The sequence below is a fragment of the Coenobita brevimanus genome, chromosome 14 (genome assembly GCF_032717465.1).
Source record: "Coenobita brevimanus isolate Jiangsu-jjx chromosome 14, ASM3271746v2, whole genome shotgun sequence".
Lineage (NCBI taxonomy): Eukaryota > Metazoa > Arthropoda > Malacostraca > Decapoda > Coenobitidae > Coenobita > Coenobita brevimanus.
The window spans coordinates 40,563,663-40,588,774 of NC_136967.1; the positions used below are offsets into that span (position 1 = coordinate 40,563,663).

General features: G+C 41.2%; 1 protein-coding gene across 1 annotated transcript in view; it reads right to left on the reverse strand.

Annotated features, from left to right (window-relative positions):
- Nucleotides 1-21,222: 21,222 nt before the first annotated feature.
- The window catches only part of LOC145390374 (corticotropin-releasing factor receptor 1-like), a 427,528-nt gene continuing 423,638 nt past the window's right edge, over nucleotides 21,223-25,112 (reverse strand). The window contains exon 10 of the mRNA XM_080265322.1: nucleotides 21,223-21,627. Coding sequence (XP_080121448.1) covers nucleotides 21,223-21,627 — 405 coding nt within the window. The remainder of the gene's footprint in view (nucleotides 21,628-25,112) is intronic.

Genomic DNA, 25,112 nt, shown 5'->3' on the forward strand with positions numbered 1-25,112 from the left:
TTATATTCTAGTATATTTGACATTCTAGAAGTCAGCTTGTAACCCTTCATAAGCCTCTGCGGAAGCCAAGGTGGGTTTATAACCATCAGTTTGAGAACCAAGAGATTACTAGAATAAGACAAGGATAGTACAGAAAAAGGCTTCAATAGAAAACAAATACTGAACTGACACAACAGGTTTTAGGTTCTAGTTCTCGTATTTATCACTTTCAATACAGTTGAATATTTCATATCTCATATTGGCTGCAGTCAGATGAGTTTGCAACAAAAAAGTCGGGCTCCCACACTCCACGTTTGGTGTGTAACAGTAAACAACTGTAACCTCTGTCTCACATGAAGAACAAAGATGATCATTTCAATGCACTTGCATGAATCATTGTTAGGAAGGCAAAATATTAACCTGTACCATGCTACAGACGTAGATCTACGTCTTGCAACACTAAGAAGTCATTGCAAGCAACTGGAATAAAATGGAAGATAATAACATATCACATTAATTTCAGATGAGTGAGTCTTCACAGTCTCACAGCCGCTCTGCTCTCAGTAACCTTGAAGATTTCAGAGGTCGAGTGGCACCAACCTGACTCAAATCAACCTACATTCTGGCTTTGGTGATTACTTTTATTAGTGCCAGGGATCTTATATTGATGTATTAAGCCCATTTACCAACCAAAAAAGTCCACAATCGGTTCACAAGCTCACAGCCGCACCACTCTCTTAGTAACCTCGAAGATTTCAGAGGTAGAGTGGCACAACCTGACCTGATTCAACCAATTATCTGGCTTTAGTGATTACTTTTATTAGTGCCAGGGATCTTATATTGATGTATTAAGCCCATTTACCAACCAAAAATGTCCACAATCGGTTCTCAAGCTCACAGCCGCACCACTCTCTTAGTAACCTCGAAGATTTCAGAGGTAGAGTGGCACCAACCTGACTCGATTCAGTCAATAATCTGGCTTTAGTGATTACTTTTATTAATGCCAGGGATCTTATAATGATGTATTAAGCCCATTTAGCCAGAAAAAAGAAATCCAAAGTTGGCGGGCATAGAGGGGTATAATTTTTTTCCCCCCAGCATGGTAAGGGTTAAATTTCAAATAATACCTGTGTTCTATTAGATAATAAACGTAAGACTGAGAGGTTAGACTGTAGCACAAGTCGTGCAGGGCAGTCCTCTGTGGATGGAAAGCTGATGACAGGGAGTTAGAGCTCCCATTTCATCAGCCCTCAATACTAGCTCATGACCATCCCACTTTGCTGAACTTTTTCAGTGTTTCAGTAACACAAAGAGTAGGCCAGCATGCCCTCCAATATAAGTTCCTCTTACTGTCAACACCAAACTACATGCACATTACACACTACACTTCCTACTAAAAATGAGCAAAATGGCGTCTCTCCACCAAGCCTCGGAGTCCCTGGGGAGGGAGGACCATAAATGCCCCACCATTTGTCCCTGTTCCGGTGACAACCCAGTGAGATGCCTGGAACCACTGTCTAACTCACTTTTCTTCATTTCTGCAACATTCGTGGCATTTCCTCTAACTTTCTCTCTGTTGAGCACCACCTCACCTCCTCTGAGCCTCACCTCTCCCTAACTGAGACTCAGCTGTCTGTGGCGACTGAGAGCAATCCCTTCTCTGTATCCTCTTATTTTCTTTATACTCATTTCAAAGCCAAAGGTGGCTGTTGTGCATATGTACACTACGATATATCTTGCTCTCGTGTTTCTAAACTTGAATCTTCCGATTTCTCTACTCTCTGGCTTCGGCTCTCTTGTTACTCTCTGACTAAATATACCTGTGCTGTTTACTTATCTCCTAATTCTACTAAGAAATATTCTTTGATTATCCTACTTATAAGATGTTCGCCACCACCTTTGGCTTCACTATCCTTTCACTGATCCACCTGGTGAACAAGCTTACATCTTTTGTATCCTTAATGACCTAGAGCAACTTGTACAGCACTCTACCCGTATCCCTTACTGCCTTGGAGAGAGTTCTAACATACTTGATCTCTTATTTATAACTAATCTTTGTGCTTATGCTGTTAATCTTTCCTTTCTGTTGGGCTCCTCCTATCACAACTTTATAACTTTAACCTGTCCTATCCCTTTGGTAAGGCCTGTGGACCCTCCAGTGAAACGTCATTAGAGGCACATTGGAGCCGCTGATTGAGAGGCTCTCAAGCAGCATTTCTCTGATTTTCTCTGGCATGATTATTGCTTCCATGGTTGATAGCCATCTGAGAGTGCCTTGCGCATTAGAGACTTTAGTCTCCCGAGCATTGAAGCATACATTCCTTTCTCATATACTTTGACATATGCAAAAACACCTTGAGTTTAATCACGCTCGTTCTAATGCTGTCCACAACAAGGAGAAGGCCTACGAAAGGTACTGAAGCCAACCCATTACTGAATCTCATCTCTTTTATGTTTCTGCCTGGAATCATGTAAAGCTGTTCTTCGCTCTGCTAAAAACAATTTCATCTGTCCTAAATGCTCTGAACTCCCTAACTCGAATGCTTCCCTTTCCTTCTGGCACCTTGCCAAAACCTTTCTAACAACTCTACCTCATCATCCTTCCCTTCTCTCTTCCATCCTGTATAGCTCAGATGTCTGAGGAGTATGTGTGGAGTGACGCGTATGGATCGGGTGCGAAATGATGAAGTGCGAAGGAGAACTGGAGTTGTTCGGGAGATGGCTGGTAGAGTTGAGCAGAGGGTGTTGCAATGGTTTGGGCATATGGAGAGAATGGATAATGAGCGATTGGTAAAAAAGATAACTAGATCTGATGTGAGAGGTGTAAGACTGAGAGGAAGACCACGAATAGGATGGATGGACAGTGTGAAGAGAGCGCTGGATGCGAGAGGGATGTCTGTTGAGCAAGGAAGAGTGGCTGTGCGTGACAGAAATAAATGGAGAGAAATTGTGAATGAATAAGTGATGACGCAGCCCTGAGGGGATATTCTCCCGCATTTGGTCTGATCAGCTAGTCAGGTCAGGTGCGGGTAAGGGGATGGGTCTGTTATGATGTGGCAGGGGTAAACCAGTTCTGCTGTCGGGCCCTGCTGTGGATGTCACTGATTGCATTGCGCAGTTGACCCTTGTGCGGTGTGATGCGGTGAGGATCTGTCCGTTCTCCCCTTTGGGGCTAAGATGCAAATGAATGTGTTTGAATGGATGAGTAAATGGAGAGTGAGTCGTCCTGTCTCGGCTACCTCCCTTTCCTTGGGGGAAGCAGCCTAGGTATATAGATAGATAGATTTCTTCTACTGATAAAGATGGACTCATTGCTCAGACTATCTCCTCCGGTTCCACCTTAGATTATTCCGGTGCTGTCCCTCCATCACTTCTCCCCTCTGACTTCCTCATACTTGATATTAAAATTTGTACAATTGAAGTTTCCTCTGCCATCACTGGCCTCATTACTAAGAAGGCATATGGGCCTGATGGGGTCCTTCCTGTTGTCTTCAAGAACTGTGCTTCTCTGCTTACACCCTGTGTAGGTAAACTCTTCCACCTTTGTCTATCAACTTGTACCTTTCCGTCTTCCTGGAAGTTTGCTCTCATTCAGCCTGTCCCAAAGAAGGGTGACCATTCTCAGCCCTCAAACTATCGCGCAATCGTTTTAACATCCTGTATTTCAAAATTTTTTGAGTCTATTGTTAATAAAAAAATTTTAAAGCATCTTTCCATTCACAACCTTCTTTCCAATTCAGGATGGATTCCGTCAGGGACGCTCCACTGGTGATCTCATCTACCTTTCAGACTATTGGTCATCCTCATTTCAGGAGTTTGGCGGAAGCTTTGCTATTGCACCTGACATCTCAAAGGCTTTCAGTCGAGTCTGGCATAATTCTTTAATTTCCAAACTGCCCTCTTACGGTTTCTATCCTGCTATCTGTGCCATTATCTCTAGCTTCCTTTCGGGTCATTCTATTTCTGCTACTGTAGATGGCCATCGTTTTTTTCCTAGAGTTATCAATGTGGTGTTCCTCAGGGATCTGTCCTATCACCAACTCCTCATTTTATTCATAAATGACCTTCTAAGCAGTACATCGAACCCTATCCACTCATTCTCTGATGACTCAGCCCTTCACCTTTCCATTTGCTTCCCACAACGTCCATCTCAGCAGTTACTTCAACAAACAAGGGATGAGGCTATGGCACACCTAATGTCGGACTTGGCTCATATCTCTGATTGGGGTAAAAGTAATCTTGTTGTTTTTAATGCATCAAAAGCTCAGTTCTTAAATACAGTACATCTACCTGACAAAAATCTTCCCTAAGAGTACCCTCTAATTTATAACAATATCCAACTAAATCCTGCATTGTCTTTAAACATACTTGGAGCTTCAATCTCTCGGGACTTATCTGGGTAAGAACATATTATTTCTCTCATAAAATCTGCTTCCAAGAAATTAGGTGTGTTAAGCCGACTCCATACATTCTTTACCCTTGCACAGTTGTTGCCCGTATACACGGCTTTTATTCGCCCCTGTGTAGAGTAGAACTCTCATGTGTGGGGAGGATCCCCACGTACAGCTCATCTGAACAAGGTGGAGTCAAAGGCTTTTCGTCTCATCAACTCTCCACATCTTACTAGCTCCCTTCAACCTCTATGTCTTCACCGTACTGTTGCATGTTGATCTATTTTCTATCGCTACTTCAAGGGCATATTTAGGATCTTGAAACTTTGGAGGCTTAGCCCAGCCCAGAAATCTTTAGGTTTTGACCGGATCATTTTCAAGTTATTCTAGAGTAAAATGAATATAAGATATGAGACAGTACTGTGCTCTACCCAAAAAGTTTCTAATCAAGTGCTTAGGCTAACTTTTACAACATGAAAATAAAATGAGTAGAATCTGAGTTGTGACAAAACTGTGTTAAGTCTGTGTCTTGTCCATCAGATACTCTCCCCTTTACCTCTCCAGAAGCTCTTTTGGTGTCTCACCTGTCTGTCGCGTTCCTCGTCTCCTCTGCTTTCTCCTCCTGTTCTCTCCTCCTCTCTCCTGTCCTTCTCATAAAAAAGAATGCAATCGGCATATACCAAGCAACATCTAGCAAAATCTCTTTTTTTGATGTAATGATTAGATGATAAACACATTTATCGGTATATTTCGTACATAGATGTAACATATTCATTTTTTTTCTGGTAAGGAAGGATCAGGGTGTGGCGTCTTGATTTTAGTTGGGTGAATGTGTCAATCACTTTGTTATAATCAATGCGTCCAACCAACTCTGTCTCGAATGACAACACTGCCAGATCTTTGAGCCTCTCCTGGCCCCTGGTGCACCTAAGCCAAGCATGTAGTCGACGAAGAGCATCAAATCATCTCTCACAACTGCAGCTACTGACCATGATGGTTAGGGCCACCTGTAAGATCGTCTTCAGTGATGGAAACATTATGGGATCAAGGAGCTTGAACACACTCAGAATGTCTGGGATGGCTTCTACCCCCTTTCTGCTCAAAAAGCTATTCACCTCCATGTTCTCTTCTGAGATTAGTTGGATGTTGTATTGCGAGGCTAATTTCTCTAGGGACTACATGCACAGGAAGGTTTCAAAGGCTGGGTTACATGCTTGGATGCCAATCATGACTTCTTTCCCAACACTAGAACAACGATTCTCCAGCTCATTGGTCGTTTGATTGATGCAAAGGTAGAAAAGTCTCAGCTTTATGTGTTCTGAGTCATTAATCAGGTCTGATCTGGAACCACAGGACACCTCCACAACAAAGTCAACCATCTTCCTCTGTTTCCTTCCTGGATCGAGAGAAGACTCCTGGATGTTGTTCTCCTCACATGCTATTTTTGTCATGGGAAAGATCTCTTCAGCCACCTTTGCAGTTTGCTGGCCAACAAGAGTGTCATGGACTGCACTTTTCTAGTGCACTGCCTGTACCAAGTCGACGGTTTCTTTCTTAAGAACCTTGTGAAACCCTTCAGTGATGCCAAGCAACTTTTTGAAACAACCAACAGGTAGACCACAAGGAGTTTGGATAATTTTGAATGCAGACCTAGGCTGTTGGTGTTCTGATCTTCTGAAGAGATTTTATTACAGCAGAAATATTCTTCAGGAATGCATTAACAGAGGAAAACTGACATGACCATCGGGTGATTGCTCTTTGTACAGCTCTCTCTGCTCAATGTGGATCACTTTCTGAACGGCAGCAAACTGGTCGTGATTGACTGTAGACACACTGAAAATTGAGTAGTGATTTTCAAGCAGATCAAAATAATCACTGGCTTCAGGAATGGTCTTGCAGTGTGAAGGACCAGGTTTAGGTCACGTGTATAGCAGTGCGCATAGACAGCCTCTGGATGTTTTTTCCTGGAAACGAGCTTGCACCCCTCGAACAGATCCACTCATAACTGCTGCATCGTCATATGTTTGGACGACAACTTTCAGGTCAGCAATGTTGTTGGACGCAAGAACCTACTGTACTGCATTTGTGTTCGCTTCTGCACCATAGCCATCAAGTTTCTTCAAGGAGAGGAAACTTTCCTTGATGTTTCCTTCTGGTGGAGCGAGCTGTTCTGTGTGCCCATCCTTGGCTTCGCCTGCCATTACTGCAAACATCTTTGATTCCATTACATCTTAAATAATCTGTGCCGTGACCTCTGTGGAGCAACATCCGATTAATTCATTTTGAGAATAAAACACGAGAGGTATGTACAGTTGGCAGGAGCTTTGTATCTCTGCAGGAGAGGGTCTAATTTTTGCACCAGCCGCATACATTCAAGGAAGTTCCCTTGGTCGAGGCTGTCATCTGTTTCACTGTGGCTATGAAAAGAAAGCCCTGTTTGGCTAGAGAGACAGTAACCCAAATAATGCGGCATAAATACCCCCTTCTTTCACTGATCTCAGCCACAGTAGCAGTTTGTAGCTGCTCATCTACATCACCATGAACTTTGCTTGCTTTATAGCTCATCCATGCCACCATGGAGGCCTTGTGTAATGAAGTCTTCTCTTGGTCCTTAAACGAATCCAGAGCCCTCTTCCAGTTGCTGTAGCCAGTAGAGGCTAGACCATCTTTCTTTTGCCTACATTGCTGCTTTAAGAGTATGAATTGAGGAATTCCGGGTGACTGAATACTCTAGCCAGTTACAAGTGTAGCACCAGCTCCTCTGAAAGGACTTCTTCTGAAGTCCGAGTTGTTTGGAAGTAAACTGGATACTTTTTACTTGCCCTGGACCTGTGTCTGGGCTTCCTAAATCTGTCTCATTAGAGCCCTCTCTTTTTTATCCCTCGTCTCTGCTCCCTGGCTCATTTGTGAAGGAGCAGTAAACGACAGGTTTAAACCCTTTACTTTGATCTACCTACAACAAAACTCACAACAACTCTATCAACTGTTTCATTTGCTCTATGATTTACCTAGTTAAAATTTTTTTCTTTTTACTTTTACATGTTTTACTAATCACTCTCCTTTACACTGCATTTTTGTTTTATTGTCCTACATTAGTCTACATTTGATTTATTTCACATCTGTTATGTCATGTGTCTGATCTAATCGTCACCTTGTCATTTATGCCTTTCATTTATATATCTCTTTTATTCTCCTGTATGAAATGTTTTGAGCAATATTTAAGTCACTAAATATGGTGCGCTATACAAATAAGTGTATTATTATTAATTGTTTATTGCACACACACACACACACACACACACACACACACACACACACACACACACACACACACACACACACACACACATTAGCTAACCAACTAGTAATCTTTGAATGGCTCACTAATGTGTACGGGAGTGAGAGACTAATGAGGAGAGTGAATGTGAGTGAGATGGAAGGGGGGAGAGGGAGGGGGAGGCAAGGGATAAGATGGAGGGATGGAGAGGTATATGAGAGAAGGGGGTGTGAGCTGGGGGCAGGGCAGGGAAATGGCAGGGGACAGGGCAACATGGAGGCAATCTGTTTGTGGCCACCCCTTATAATCCAGGACCTCGCCTAGAGACCCGTTTGCAAAATGGTGTTGGGGGGATTTCTCACCTGATCTTAGTTAATGGGTCCCTGGACATGACAACTCACGGAGGTGCTTGTCCGCCATCGCGCCACGAATGTTGCTGTGGTCAAATTAAATATGGTTGCCGTGAACAGTGATAAAAATTCACATTTTTTTTATTATTTTCAGTAGATACACATGTAATACTTCCAATCCAGCTATTCTGAGAGTGGAAAATTCATTTTTGATGTTTCTTTTACCATTCAGGGTCATCTTGACCTTCATCCGTGTTGGTCATCAATAATGCATGAATTTTGCCATTTACTGAATGTTGAATGGAACTCTAATGTTTATTTTTTTTTGTTTCTTTTCAGCCATGCGCATGTTGTTCCTAAATGCATGAAGCTTCATCTCACTGCCATGTGCATGCTGTTCCTGAATGCATGAAGTTTCATCTCACTGGTAATCATGAATTATTCTACATTACCTGGACCAAGTAGGGTAAATTTGTTCGCCTCAGTGGAAAGGGAGATAGTAAATCCAAAACTCTGCATTATATGTCAAGAAGATAACAAAGTACCTGTAACTAGTGAAAAGACCGGTCGTGCAAAAATGAAAAGAGCTGCCAAAATTCGAAATGATGTTGTTACAAAGCGTATCAGATTGATGACAGGGGATGAAGAGGAGAGTGATGACAGTGGCATGTTTGTTTACCATAATACCAACAAGTGCTACAAATTTTACACACATTCTTCCAAGCTTAAAGCTATTGAGGAAAACAGTGCAAGAACTGAAGAGCCTACGGTGTGCCACACAAAAATCACGTCTTCTGAAACTGCCGGATTTAAGAAAACCCTTCGTAAAAGTGTGTTACCCTGTTCACCTCCAAGCTGCGACAAGGATCAAAGAACACTACCTTGCGTTATCTGCGCGAAAGTCGAACACAAGAAATGTCGTGACAAATTCAGAATCTGTGAGTATGGCAGTGCTAAGAAATTCATTGATGCTGCGAGGCACAACAAAGATGCTGTTTTTACAAGAATTGCAGATAGACTGAATGACGATGAAGACAGCTCTGTCAGATCAGTCGTATCTGCAGATTTATACTGCCACAATCTCTGCCGTCAAAACTACATGCGTAAATACGAACGTGACGTTAGACCAGAAGAGCTGGAAAAACTGCCCATCAACAATATGAAGCGTGTGCTGTTCACACGTGCTGTCCCATACATTGACAAAATTTTGATGAGTGGAGACTGTTGTACTATGACTGATATTGTAGAATTTGCACTGAGCCTGCTGGAAGAAGGAGAGGTGCTTACGAGCACCTTTCAAAACCGTGATATGAAACAGTTGATCATCTCCCATTATGGTGAATCAGTCACAATCAGTCCAAACAGTAAGGTGAATGGACCTGAGATTTTTTTTTCCTCTGATATCACAGCTGCTGATCTAGCCATAAAGCTGAAGAATCAGGACATAATGAGAGAGGCTGGCAGCAAGTTGAGAGACTCACTTATGGACGTCGACTTTGGTCTGCAGGACAGCTTCTGTGACGGCACTGACTTAAAGACATCATGGGAGAGAACAATGATGCCAGCACCTCTTCTCACATTCTTAGCTGCTCTATTCAAGGTGGAAAAGCACAAGCTCTTCCGAAGTAGTATTGAAGATCTAGAGGATCTTATCCAGCCTTTCGAGGATGAAGATATTAGCCGAGAAGAAGGAGAGTTCCCACAGCAGCAAGATGACTTGCCTTCCGACCAGCAACAACCCTCTCAGGAACAAGAGGAGACGTGGTTCAGGGATCACAAGAGTACACAGCTGCATTGTCTGTTCCAAATGCTTGTGTACAACATCCACAGTGGAAAGAAAAAGAACTCCATTACATATGATGCTTGGCCATGCCCTCTATGCAAGAGATCGTAGTAAGAGCCTTCTCACAGTCTTCAATAGAATTGGTTCATGTACAAGCTACCAGACCATTAGAACTGCCCGTAACCTTCTTGCTAGCTATGCTGTTAAATGCTCAGAAAAAGAAGAGACACCCTTACCAAGTACTTTTACCAGGGAGGATTACACAATGGCAGCCATGGACAACTCAGACTATGCAGACAGATCATCACTCTCTGGTACTGAGAGTTCACTCTATGCAGCCTTAGTATTGTTCCAAGATGCCACAGTGAATAAACCCCTCCATAAACCTCCAGTATCAGCTGCAGGACTTAGCCACTCTGATTTATTTCTGCAGAAAAAGTTGCCTTGTCAAGAGGTCCCTCCCCATGATAAGCCTATAGTTCGGCCTACCATACCTTCAGACATGCTGTTGCATCCTGAAACCAAACAAGCAACGTTGCTCGATATGCAAACTGCCCGAAGTGCAGCTGTTAAGAAGGAGTTTTTGATTTCTTTGATCCGTCTAGGTCTGTCAGCAGGATATCCCCAAATCTGGGCAGCTGTGCACACACTTGTCTCATCTGCTACGGTGCCAGTGATGCGTGTCGGATTCCTACCTGTCATACCAAGACCTATTACCGAGCGAGCAACTGTGAGGCACTGCCTTACCAACATTCAGAGTGTATGCAGGTAGCTGAACCAACCGTCAATGGCGGTATGGTGTGATGAAGGTGTGTTCAACCTAGCTGCAGACATTTACCTGCATGAAATGGAACAGTTCAAAGATCTATTTCTCTGTCTGGGTCCTTTCCACTGGACTCGTGTTTTGCTCAGGTGCCAGGGCAGACTGCTCCAAGGTTCTGGTCCAGATGATGCACTGATCGAGTGTGCTGTGTTCGGACCTGGCGTGATGGAGTCAGTCTTGAATGGTAGCCATTATGTCCGGGCTCTCACAGGGATGCTGATTGTGGAGGATCTAATCCGTTCACTCCAGTGGCAGATGTTCTGGCGTCAGAAGGACAAAGCTACATATCCAGAGCTGGCGCAGGTGGAGATGCTACAAAGCACACTGGATGCAGACCAACGTTGTCCAGAGCAGTTTGAGGCAATAATTGGACAGATTGGAAAGCTGCATCAGGACTTTCTGGAGTTTGAGAAAGAATGCGAGGCCAAGTCTGAACTCTGCCAATTCTTTGGAGTTTGGCTGCAGTTAGTCACTGTAATTAAGAATGCTGTGGCTTCTGAAAGAGAAGGAAACTGGAATCTGCTTGTTGCTACCGTAGAAGATTCTATGCCAATATTCGCAGAATTTGACTGCATCAGCTACCTACGGCATGGATCATGGTATCTTGAACAAATCAAGGTTCTGGAGTTCACACACCCTGAGCTCTACCAGCACTTTGCAAACAGACAGTGGGTTGTTCGTGATTGCCCAGGTTGGTTTTGTGCTGTCGGAGGTGATATGAAAGTTGAACAGACCATCCAGCGAGTGTCAAAGGGACCTGGAGGTCACTACGTGGTGGGAATGACACGCAATGCAAGTGCTGTGGCAGAGTTCGAACTCTTGTACCATGAAATCGGGTCTATCACCAACGCGCTCAACCATCTCACCACCAATCATCCATTGAACCACACAGAATGCCAACTACGGCATGCTCTGAACACCACCCGTCGTCTCACGTTCAACAAAAATGTTGCAAAACTGCTGGACTTTGTGCTAGACCACCAAAATCCTTATTCAGTGTTGGTCAATGTACCTGTACCATTGCACAACCTGCTCACAAAACAGGCTGTTCACAAAGAGGTTGCTGTGCGTCTGCTCAAGTGTCTCAAGAACGGTGAGCATGTCTACCAATCATTCAGGCAGGAGAGGGTAGTGGAGAAGAGCAAGAAAATGAGTGCAACCATATCGAAACGTAAGCTGCCTCATTTCACAGATGAACCTCATAAGATGCCAACAACTATTTCAAAACAGAAGGACCTTTCATCCAAGGAAGTGGCAGAGGCACAGAGGAACATAGACATTGCTAAGGAGAGAGGGATGGACTACAGACAGATTCTTGCTCATGATGTGTTCACAAAATCGCCACTCTTTGATGGTGACTTTCCTTCTCACACAAAAAAGTCTTCACTAATTGGGGAGATTGAACCTCATCTTGACCTCACCCAGTGGAGTTACAAGTCTACTCTTAACACTCATATTGTGGTAGACTTCATGTCCAAGATGCGGCAGATGCCTTTGGCACAGTTTCCTAATATAGGTGCTGTTATAGATGCAGTCCTTAGCTCAACATTATGCATGTCACAGGAGTCACAGCTTGTCCATCTCGTATTTGACTCCTACAATGACATGTCTCTCAAGGAAGGGGAGCGCATGCGGCATACTAATCCTGCATTAGGCATTGACATTGTTGATATCAGCAGAGATACACCCATCCCTCAACAAATTGACAAGTTTTGGGCTTCTCAGGCAAACAAAAAGAATCTCCAGCTGCTGGCTCGAGACACCGTTTTCCAACAAGCCTCCAGTAATGTTACCATCATCGCCAGCTCTATTGTGTCTGATGACGAGGTGCTTCCAGCAAAAGCAAGTGATGGTGAAGAAGTACCAGAGTTGCTGAGTTGGACTGAAGAGGCAGACAGCAGGCTGGTGGTGCATGTGGAGTGGGCTGTTCGTGTAAAACAGTGTAAGAGAATTATTGTAGTCTCCAATGACACAGACACCTTTGCAATACTGCTACACTACACTCCATACCTCCAAACTCTGGGGTTAACAGAAATGTGGCAGCAGTATAGCACCGGTGAAAAGCAACGCATGCTTTCACTGCATCAGGTGATTTCTCGTCTTGGAGCACCACTGGCCAAGACAGTGATCAAAGCCCATATACTAACAGGAGATGACTGTATGAGTAAGGTGGGCACCAAGCACGCTGCTATGGCATGTGACCCAGTACAGCATCTGGCAAACTTTGGAGAGACGGACACTTTGTCAGAGCAAGATGCAGCATTAGCAGAGAAATATTTGGTGCGTGTTTGGGCAGGAGCTAAGTCAACTACAACTGCTGAGACGTTTGACCAACGGAGGGTAGAGAACTATGTAGGTGGTAGTGCTTGCATTGATTCACTCCCTCCTACAAGCAGTGGGATTAGAGGCCACATTCAACGAGGAGCCTTCCTAGTGTTTCGGGCATGCCATCTACTTGACAAAGAGACAACCAAAGAAAATTATGCAATATGCAAACCATTGGGACATGGATGGGAGGAATATTCTGGAACACTATTACCATGCAAGTATCTGAAACCATTACCACAGAATCTGCTCAAAACATGCAAATGTGCAGGCAGGTGTGTCAGTCAACTCTGTGGGTGCCGTTCGGCTGGAGTGAAGTGTGTAATTTTTTGCCATGGAAAGAAAGAGAATTCGTCATATCAGGACCTGCCACTGAAACAATAACTTACACGTGTGATGTGGTGCACGTTTGGAGAAACATTATATTATTTGTTTTCCCTTTGCATATTTTTTTTTTTTTAAATGGAGAAAACGTTATAATTTTATTAACACTGACACTTTCCATTTAATTATCAATGATATTCAGTCATATATTTCAGAGCAATTATGACTTTCTGTTTATACCATCATGTCACAAATCAGTATAGTGTGTGTTCTGGTTTAAATCTGAGGTATTAAAATTGGAACCCTTGAGTGAATTACGGTCTAGTTGTGTTCACACTGTCCCAGACATTTGAAGGTCAAGATGACCCTGAATGATAAGAGAAACATCAAAAAAGAATTTTCCACCCTCAAAATAGTTGGATTGGAAGTATTACATGTGTATCTACTGAAAAAAAAAAAAAAGTGAATTTTTATCACTGTTCACGACAACCATATTTAATTTGACCACAGCAACATTCGTGGCGCGATGGCGGACAAGCACCTCCGTGATTTGTCATGTCCAGGGACCCATTAACTAAGATCAGGTGAGAAATCCCCCAACACCATTTTGCAAACGGGTCTGTAGGCGAGGTACAGGATTATTATGGGATTAAGGCGTCTGGGAATAGACAGACAATACTGAAGGTTGTGTGACACTCTCACAGGTGAAGAACATTATGAAGCGGCTAAAAAATCGGAAAGCAGCTGAGATTCATGAGGTGTAAGCAGAGATGATTAAGTGTGGTGGAGAGAGTGGAATGAAGTGCTTGCTGAGATAATAAAGGCTTTGGGAAGGATGTACAGAATGAAGTGCTAGTAATGAATAAATACTTTGGGAATGATGTACAGCCTTAGTGTTGCCTTATTGAGCCACTGAGCTACGTGAAGGGAGCAAAAGGATGAAAATATCTGCCAAGTTAAGAATCATACAAAACACACTCAGCTAATAGATCGATTTTTTTCTTCTAAATAACTGAAAGTGGAAGTGACTCAGTAGACTGTTTTTCCTATTTGAAGAGAGAGCAATTTACTTTGTAAATAATGTTAATATTACAATATCACAGTGAGTGCAGGCTAGCCACACACACACACACACACACACACACACACACACACACACACACACACACATTAGCTTACTAACTAGTCATCTTTGAATGGCACTGTTGGCACACTTATGTGTATGAGAAAATCATACAAAACACGCTCAAATAATGGGTCAATTTTTTTCTGCTAAATAATTAAAATTGGCTCTGACTGAGTAGACTTTTTTTTTTTCCAATGGGATGATGGAGCAATTTACTTTGTAAATACTATTTAATACTATTAATGTTACAGTATCACAGTGTGTACAGGCTAGCTAAACCATTGGTTCTGAAACTGGTGTGCCTTGGAGTTATTTGATGACTGATTTACATAGCTATAATGAGCAGTGTGCCTTAAGAACTTGGTGTGCCTTGTGTGACAAAAACGTTTGAAAACCACTGAGCTAGACTGACTACTGGCTAGCTGGCTAAAGAGCCCTCTGGTTCACCAACCTGAGCTTGTAGACAATGTAGAGGCAGCGGCAATCTACCGTCCTGACTCATCTGCTCCCACAGCAACAACAGGAACTTTGCCTGCTTCAGTGGTCACTACTCGTCTGAACGTCTGCTTGCATCCCTCCTCTATTACGGCGGGCACGTAGCACCTGTTTAGCAACAAACTCTCATCCATTTTTTGACCAACTTTCTAATGCAAGAGTTAACCGTTACCCACAGTCCTTCATGTATGCAACAGGTCAGCTCTGGAACTGTCTCCCTCTCTCTGTATTTCTTACTGCCTATGATCTTCAGTCTTTCAAACGCAATGTGTCCAGGCATCTCAGATAAAAAGTTCTTGAATTTGGCTCTCTGATCTTAATTTTTTCCTTGGAAGGAACAATTTACAAGCTCCTGGTCTTTAGTTCTTTCTCCCTTGCATAAAAAGAATATAATAAATGCCGAGTAATTAATGTTTGTAGTAAACAAGCCTTAGTGCATTAAAACTGACCATCTCCTCTAAACCGAGTAGAAATGCTAAAAAATAACGATGTAGTGTAACTGACGGTTCGGATGGCTTAATTCGTAAATCAGAAAAGTATTGAACTTAAAAGGTATAATTCCTGCATGCTATAATTGTATTACAGCAAATTTGTAGGAAATAAATGATAAACACTAACACGACGTTTGAGACAGAAGTAAACACAATCCACTACAAATAAAAGCACAACAGCCGTAATAACCTCCAGAATGAAACACAGAAAGTTGAAAGACTCCAATTCTTCTCTACGAGCCAGTTATATTTTTAACAATACATCATAGCTTAAAGGAAAATAAATAGCAACAACTTGGCCTGAAGATATATTTTCTTCTTACACGTCTTAGAACCTTAAGAATAATTCATATTCATTTCTATAGTACATACAGATTATATATATATATATATATATATATATATATATATATATATATATATATATATATATATATATAATAAACTTTGTCTATGAAAATGGATTAACTAATAAGGAATATACCTATACAGCATTTCTAGCACCAGGATCAGTATGCAGTTGGTAACTTATAATTTTAGCGTTAGCTGCATGATAGAGTAGTTTAGTAGTATTATGTAGGCTAAATATATTTATAATTATTTGTATTGCAGATGGTCAGTGAAGAGGTGTGCCTGGGCTGATCTGTAAATACTTCAGTTATAACTCCTCTCAAACATGTTGCAGTTTCTTTTCTTTTTTCAGTATTACAAAATCATTTGAACATACTGCTCCACTGTACCAAAAATATTTCTCCAATTTAAAGGTAAGCTTATTAGTCAACAAGTCGACAGCAGTGTTAAGTAATCAGCTAAACAGTGAATGGATTAGTAATTATGTTGGTAGTAGTTGATGACGGTAAATATATTGTGGTTAGTATGTGTATTATATTTGTAGATCGGTAGTTTAATAAAAATTTATGTGTTTGTACCTGCTGGATCTTGGGCCAATCCCACAATTTCAATACTTATTCGTGGGTGCATGAAATTTTGATTGGTCTTCTATGTTCTAGGAATAACTACATGAGGCCATCAGTTGAATGAAAATGGGTCAGGTCAGAAGCAAGTATAAACGTACTAGATACGGGAGATTCAGGGTTTTTGAAGCAGTATATTGATATCAAGTAATTCTGTGTGGTGATATGTGAGTGGATTGTATTCTGTGCTGTGTGGTATGGTGCGTTTTGCTAAAGTTGCTAAAGTCTGCGGGAATATAGCGCCTCGCATTGGAACATCGCTATTGTGAAGGGCATGACCCCTCCTTGAGATACTCCCGCATCAAAAAATGGGCAATGGAAATAAGGTAAGTGGATATTGATGTGTATTTAGTGGTGTAAGCAGGACGTTTTGATGGAGATAATATAAATGTAGGGAGAATAATGTTAAACCGCTGAGCCTGAAAGATGTCTGTAGTCAGTGTAACAGTCGTAAGCCGTACGAGGAAATGAGTTAGTAAGTCGTATGATTTCTGTAAACAGAGTCCAGACCAGTCATAGTTGTCTCCAGTACTGTGATTGGTGGGACTCTGAGGGAAGGAAGGAGAAGAGCGAAGAAAGAAAAGTGGAAAGAGAGTGGGAAGCAAAGGACGGTGGCAAAGAAGGAAAGAAAGCAAAACAGAAAAGAGACAAGGACAAAAAGAAAAGGTGAAAGAAAAGGAAAGTATTAAAGAAAGAAATGAAGTATGGATAAAAAGGGAAAAAATGAGAGGGAAGGAAAATATGAAGGACACAAACAAAAGTATAAAAAAATAAAACGAATACAAGCGAACAGGAGAGAAGGAAAAAGAGCGGAGCAGAGAAAAACTAAGCAAGGGAAGGGAATGGGAAGGACAGGAATGAGGACGATAAAAAAATAATGGAAGGACGTACTGTATGTAATGAAGAAAGAGAACAAAAAGACGAAGAGGAAAGAGAAGAGGATAAATGATTGTGGAAATAAATATGTTAGTAAAGATAAAGGAAAGGAAGGAAGGTTGTAAAATGAATAAAGTAAATTCGAAGGCGGACGGAACTGAGAAATAATTATGTTTAAGGTTGATAAAAAAAAAAAAAAGAAGGACTAGTTAAAGGTAATAAAGACAGAAGAAACAAAACAAAATTAAAGAAGGAATGAAAAGGGCAAGGGGAAAGAGAAGCGAAGGAAGGAACTGCTGGGAATATACAGAAAAAGCTGGGAAGATTATAGGAAAGACAAGTGGAAGTGGGAACGTACATATGAATAATATGTAGAAAAGAGGGGTGGATAGATGGAAGAAACAAGTGAGAATTAAGACTATAATTATAATAAAGGACTAGCAAAAAAAAAATAATAATAAGAGTGAAAAACAATGTAGGATATGGACGGAAGAGCTGCATGAGAGAAAATATGGATTATGAAAAGATGGAGGAATGACCGAAAAATAACAAAATATAAAGATGAGTACAGTTTTGTTGAGTTCAGCTTCGTACAGATGGATATAACAAGATGTAAGGAAAACCTAGCAAAAAAGGGTAAGAGAGAGGTCATGAACATACTCTACACGTACAGTATAATTATGTGGCCAACGCACATACGCAAGTATGTGTGTACCTGTCTGCATCCCCCCACCACAGGTGTCTCCTGACTGGGGTGAGGGGAGGGGGTATGGGACGGGTTTGTAACCTTCCTTAATTTAAAAAGTATTAATCTACATAAACAAACTTATATATAACACTTAAGAGGAAAATGGCTTTCCTGTTCCTAAATGGAGCACAACACGTCTTCGCTTATGTCTGCATACTCAGTTTCACCAAAGTTTGTCTTCGCAGCTTTCAGTGTAATACGAAGAATTAAAGTTATATTATCTTTCACTTCTTATACTCCATCCTGTTCGACAAGAAATTTTTTTCGACGTTTATTAAAAGAAAATTGACCAACGAGTTCAGGCCACCACCAATATGTCTCTGCCGGAATCAGCAGGAGCCCAGACAAAGGTTCCCCATTATCGTACTCGTAGTTTTTTTTTTTTTTTCGCATTTTATTTTTCATTTTTTCTGAGTTTCTGTTAGGCAATTCTTTTGTTAGTTATTACTGACGAACAGTGCAGAAAAAGCACTCTATTTTTCTGCCAATTTCTTTGTTTTTCCAAGCGATCCATTTTCATTTCATTTATATTCTTCCTTTGAACCTGTAGGTTTTTTAGTTGTATTTTTTCTTTCTGATGGATACTAGCATTCTGCGCAAGGACTGTTTGCGATGCAGGGTAGTTGGAAATAACTTATGTGCAACACAAAGGCTTCGAAGAGACATTGTTCTGCTCATCGACGATCTGTTCATGTTCTCCACTGAATGCCACTGATCTCACAGGCCGTATTGAGGAAGTGGTAATGGTGGTTGATGGATGGATGGCATAGTGGCGGCTAGTAAGACGGACCATGGCACTACAGGAAGGGAGAAGAGATAATGGAAGGCCAGAAAATACAAAGTAGTACTCGGAGTTGTCTGTGAGTTTACCTCAAACGTAGACTATCCACTACATTCACGGGTCTCTCTGCTGATTGAGGTGTGGGTACGGGACAAAATTAAAGGGCATAGGACAAGGATGGAGTAGAAAATGCAGGATACTTATCTTTTGGAAGAAAGTGTAGTACAGCGCCAGGCTCGCCACCGGTATGAAGCCTCGTTTTTAATTAGGGGGAAAGGATAGTCAAACAGCAGCAAATCTCTCTCTCTCTCTCTCTCTCTCTCTCTCTCTCTCTCTCTCTCTCTCTCTCGCTTTTTTTTCTTTCTTTTTTGCCATTTTATTTTGTAGTTGTAGGCTATGAAAGAAAAGAGCGCAATCAAAGGTTTGATTTACTCCTGTTTTCGGTAAATTAAATATGGAAAACAAAGAATGCAAGAAATATTAAGCTACACACTAGACGCGTTTGCGTGAGAATGATTTCCTTACTTCGCCTTCACACATAGGTGACGAACTCGTTCGAGCGAGCATGGTAAGTCAAAATGCATGCCAATATGAAGTCACTTTTGACCAGATTCTAGGTAGATCTCGAAGTGTCCAAACTTCCACATGACTTTCAGTTCGCAAACAAGCCTCCTACCGGCTCATTCGTGGCTACATATACATGTATACTACCTAATTTCTATTTATTCAGTCTTTCAAGTAACTACCCAGAATTTCACGTAAACCTTTGACTGTTCTGAACTAAAACTGAAATACTTTTTCTCAGATCAATGCACGGTGTATGTGCTAATTCTGATACAAATCGGTCGAGATGGTGCTCAGCGAGCCCAGTTACTCTTTGGCCAAGATTTACCTATACTCCATTTCACCATGTTTGGCACCATCAATGTTGTCCTCAATAGCTGTAGTGTTGATGTAAATCCTCTGCTAGGTGAACCGCTATTTATTACCTTAAGAACCATTATAAAAAGGCAATACAAAAAGGTATATTCAGTACATAGGACCTTTATCGGTGCTACTGGTGTTGAGGCCATCACTGGTGGTGCCAGGCTCGGTGAAATGGAGTATAGTGACCCAGACCTTGACATGTGAGTTTGAAGTTTGATTGATCTACATGAAATTAGGATAATTTTCTGTCATCAGTTAGTTTATGGGCCAGACCTGATCCAAATCGGTTATGGGGATCATAAGATGTTTTCTGTATCCAGAACTCTGATCTTTACCCATGATTCTGGTCTTTGAGCTGCACCAAAACCGAATCACTTCCACTCAGAATTACACACAGTGTATGGGCAAATTCTGATGAAAATCTCTTGAGTGGGTGCTCGGAACGCCGCGCTCTAACTCAGACCTTGCCCTTTGAATATATACAGTATATATATATATATATATATATATATATATATATATATATATATATATATATATATATATATATATATATAAAATAATAAAGATAATTTGGTTTTACGCCAGGTATCCCCGAAGGGATAAGGCGTTGCCTCTGGGTAGAGGACTTTTGGACTGGAGCGTGTAGCATTTTATGACCAGATACCCTTCCTGATGTCTACCAATGACCCTTGGGTGGATTCGATCCTCCGACCCTTCGGTCAGAGCGGAATATATATATATATATATATATATATATATATATATTAATCTTAGCAGATAGTACTATTGCCAGGCTTGATCAAAATCGGATCAGTATTCATGAGATATTTTCTGCACCTGGAGTTCGACCCTGACTCGACCTTTACCTACGACCCAGCTGTAGATATTCATAAGATATATTTGCCAGTTTTGATTAAGATCAGATGAGGCAGATGTTTTGTTAACAGATTACATACATACTGCAAGTTGAATAAGTAGTTAAGTACACAGAAGCTGATTCGGTCAAAAAGGCTATGCCTTCGGCGTAGTTAATGAGCTCATGTGCATGGCATGAAAATGTTAAAATAAATTTGACCTCCTCCTTCTTGAAAAAACAAAAACAAAAAAAAACAGCCTTATTGAACGAAATGGAAGGGGTGGTCTCTCTCGCAGCTTTTTCTGTCGCTCTGTCTTCAATACCACACGTTTAGTTCAAGTAAAGTGAACAGAAAGCATTGGTCTGGATAAGCTGAATCACAAATAATGTGACAGCCTAGCTAAACATAACAACAAATTTTCTGTATGAAGAAACTGAGATGGATCTGAACATTATGGAGAAACGACTAATGTTGCATTCAAGTGCCCTAGATTATACTGAAAAGATGATAGAGGAGTCATAAGAATGCAAGAGTGTTAACCAGCTATCTACCAGATGGCGCGACTGATGCTGTATTACACTTTCCTTGGGAAGTGCCGTCTCACTGTATCACACATTCTTCACTGATAAGGTATGTGGCTGGGCAGGAGGGTGTGTGGTGGGTTGGGATGGGATGACGTGACAGATACCGCATTACACCTCTGACGTCTCCACCGCATGACCTAAGTAGCTATTAGTACCCAGAGCATGAGAAGACGTTGTGACATTGGTACTGAGTGTGTGAGTACTGAGGGCGTATGAAGACGTGTCAGCGTTGATGCCGAGAGTGTGGGAGGGGGTGTTAATACTAAGGGTGTTGGTACTGAGGCCGTGAGAAGGCGTATTAGCATTGGTGCTGAGTGCGTGGGAGGGCGTTCGCTGTGGACTGAGTCTGACAGAAAAGGATGTTTCAAGGACGATGGTGCTCTTGGTGCTCTTCCTGCGCTGCGGCACGGGAGAGGAGCCCAGCCGTCGCACCCGATATTGCCACCACCGCTTCCGCAGCAGCTCCTGCACCTCGCTGTTCAGGAAGCAGTACAGCACCGACACGAACACGCCCTGCGAGGGTCCGTGGCGGGGGTAGGTGGGGTGGAGAGGGGAGATCGAGTGAGACATTCAAAGTCAAGCGATGAATAAGAAAGAATAAGAAAGAGGAGGTGATGAAGCGAGAATGAGAGATAAAAGATGGAGCAAGGTATTAGGAGAGATCAAGTGATAAAGGACCAGTAAGCAAGGTGGAATAATGATGTAGTTACAAGGATGGAGTAAAGTAGGAGAATGGAAGATTGGAGGACAAGGAATTGAGCAAGCAGGAAAAGGAATGAAGTTTGTTGAATTGCAAAAAGGGAGATGAGAGAATTAAGAAGAAGGATGGAAGGATTTAGGAGGAGGTGGGAAAAAGAAGAACAGAATGAACAGGGGGAGTAAAGATATTAAGATGGAAGGATTTGCGTGCAAAGATGTGGGAAACAGGGGATAGGATTAAGGACAGGTAAAGGGAAGAAAAGTAAACACAGCCGTTAGTACAGATGCAACAAGGTTTAACAGAGTTCAGTAAAAACATGAATATTTCAGATGTTAAAGTTTAGTGCAGTTGCAAATATAATAGTCTTAGAATTGCTGCCTAATGAGTACATTATCTAATGATATTGATTTAACAATAATAAATGAAAGATATTAGTTCTGTCTTTACATACACTACCCATATAATGATAATCATCCCTTACCAAAATGTTGCTCTGTAAATTACAAATATAGGACAGTTATTGAGAGAGATTAATTCGTTATATACACAACCCTGCAACAGCAAGTACAAAAGCACTAGGCTAGATAGATGAGGGAACGCAGGCCCCTTATATGGAGCTTTGCTAATATGTAGGGGAGGGGACTTCCAAATACTGTAGAGAGTGACTGACTATCAGGTTTGCTTCTGGAAATCTTCCTGCATCTTAAAATCATTTACAAAAATGATGCACAACATATCACACAAATATCAAGTTGTTAAAGTGCGCAATAGGGAGTTGTGTTGTCATCCGTGGAGAAAGTAACGGCCCGATCAGTAAGTCTTTAACGAGGAATGAATATAAAATTAAAATAAATTAAGGCACAGGACAATACCTGTCGACGAAACTGAAGGAGGACACTAAACGGAATAGGATAGACAGTACAAGAGACATGAATTACAATATACAGACAACCACCTTCAAAATTCCCTTCTTCAGTTGCGGGAAGTGAAGGGATAGATTATCAGGAATTGAAAGAAAAAGAAAATAAAATAAAATAAAAGCAATTAAAATAGACAGACGGTAAGAGCAACAGAAAGTCCCATAATGACTCCCGTGAGGTGTCGAGGCCCCAAGGCAAGGATACTGTAGTTCACAACACTGAACTGCAAATGACGGTCAAGTTTTTGGTACTGTACCATGACAGAAAAATCTTGCATTCATCTACTGAGAACTTCAATCAATACACAACACATTGCATTTACCCATGACTGGTGCCACTAGTCCACACACACACACACACACACACACACACACACACATATAATAATTACAAACAGGCAAGAAACGACTATACAAGAATAAGGAGGGAAGCCCAAAAACAGTTTGAGGAGGATATAATAAATAAAAGTAGTGATCAACCAAAGCTGTTTTACAGCTATATCAGAAGCAAAACCAAAGTAAAAGATATAATACAATCCATCACGGACGAGGGAATCACTTATACACAAGAGAAAGATATTTGTGAAGCACTAAATAAGAATTTCCAATTAGTTTTTACAGAAGAAAAAATTTTTGAGAGAGACTATGTGGAACACGCATGTCCACACATACTACCAGATATACAAATAGCAGAAAAAGTAATACAAGAGGAGTTAAGTAGATTAGACAGAGGAAAAGCAAGTGGTCCTGATGAAATTTCATGTTGGGTGTTACGAGAATGTGCAAATGAGTTAAGTAAACCATTATTTTTAATTTTCAAGAAATCTTTGAGTCAAGGGAAACTACCTGATATTTGGAAAAAAGCAAATATAGTCCCCTTATTCAAGAAAGGAAATAGACAAAATCCTCTCAACTACCGACCAGTATCACTGACTAGTGTTGTAAGCAAGGTATTAGAAAAACTTATAAGAAAAGCTTGGGTAAATCATCTAGAAAAACACAGTATGATAACAGAAAGACAGTTTGGTTTCAGAAAAGGAAAATCATGTGTTACTAATCTGTTGAGCTACTATGACAGAGTAACAAACACAATACAGGAAAGGGAAGGATGGGTGGACAGTTCTAATTAGATTTCAAGAAAGCTTTTGACACAGTACTACACCAAAGACACTTATGGAAGCTGTACCATCAAGGAGGAATTCGAGGCAAACTGTTTTGTTGGATGCAAGACTTTCTCATAAAAAGAGAAATGAGGACAGTACTAAGAGGAAACTACTCATCATGGAAAGAAGTGACTAGTGGAGTACCACAGGGTTCAGTGCTGGCACCAATCATGTTTTTAGTGTACATAAATGATATAAACAGTAACACTGGAAATGAGAGCTATCTGAATATGTTTGCAGATGATGCAAAAATACAAAGAAGAATTACTAGCACAGACTCTTGTAGGGAGCTACAAGAAGAATTAAATAAACTTCATGAATGGAGTAGTACATGGCAAATGGAATTCAATGTGGACAAGTGTCATGTAATCAAGTTTGGTAAAAGTGGAAAAAGACCTGATTGGGATTATAAGTTAGGAAATAAAACCCTATACACATCAGAAAGAGAGAAAGACCTAGGTGTGATTATCAATAACAGACTATCTCCGGCTGACCACATCAGCGAGAAGGTACGGAACATGTATACACTGCTTGCAAATATGAGAATAGCATTCACATACATAAATGAAGACATGCTAAAAAGGATAATAACATCATTCATTAGACCAACCCTGGAATATGCATCAGTTGTCTGGAGTCCTCATCTCAAAAAGCATATAGACAAGATTGAAAAAGTTCAAAGGGCCGCTACAAGATGGATACCAAGCTTAAGGGACCTAAGCTATGAAGAAAGACTAAATAAACTGAATCTACCAACACTACAGGAGAGAAGGAAAAGAGGTGACATGATAATGCTATATAAGTGCATATCAGGAAAGGAGAAAATAGACATAAATGATTACTTAACATATGGAGAAGCATCAGCAAGAGGACACTGCAAAAAACTGCATAAGAAGAGAGGTGATAAAGACGTAAGGAAATTCAGTTTCCCAAACAGAGCAATTGATCAATGGAATGCACTACCGAATGAAATAGTGTGTGCCAAAACAATTCACAAATTTAAGGATATGTACGATAAATATGGTCTAAGACACGGGACAATACGAGCTTGACTCATTCCTGTAAAGATACAATTAGGTAAGAACACACACACGCACGCACGCACGCACACACACACACACACACACACACACACACACACACACACACACACACACACACACACACATACACACACACACACACACACACCACCCAACCCTTCTGTCTATTCTTA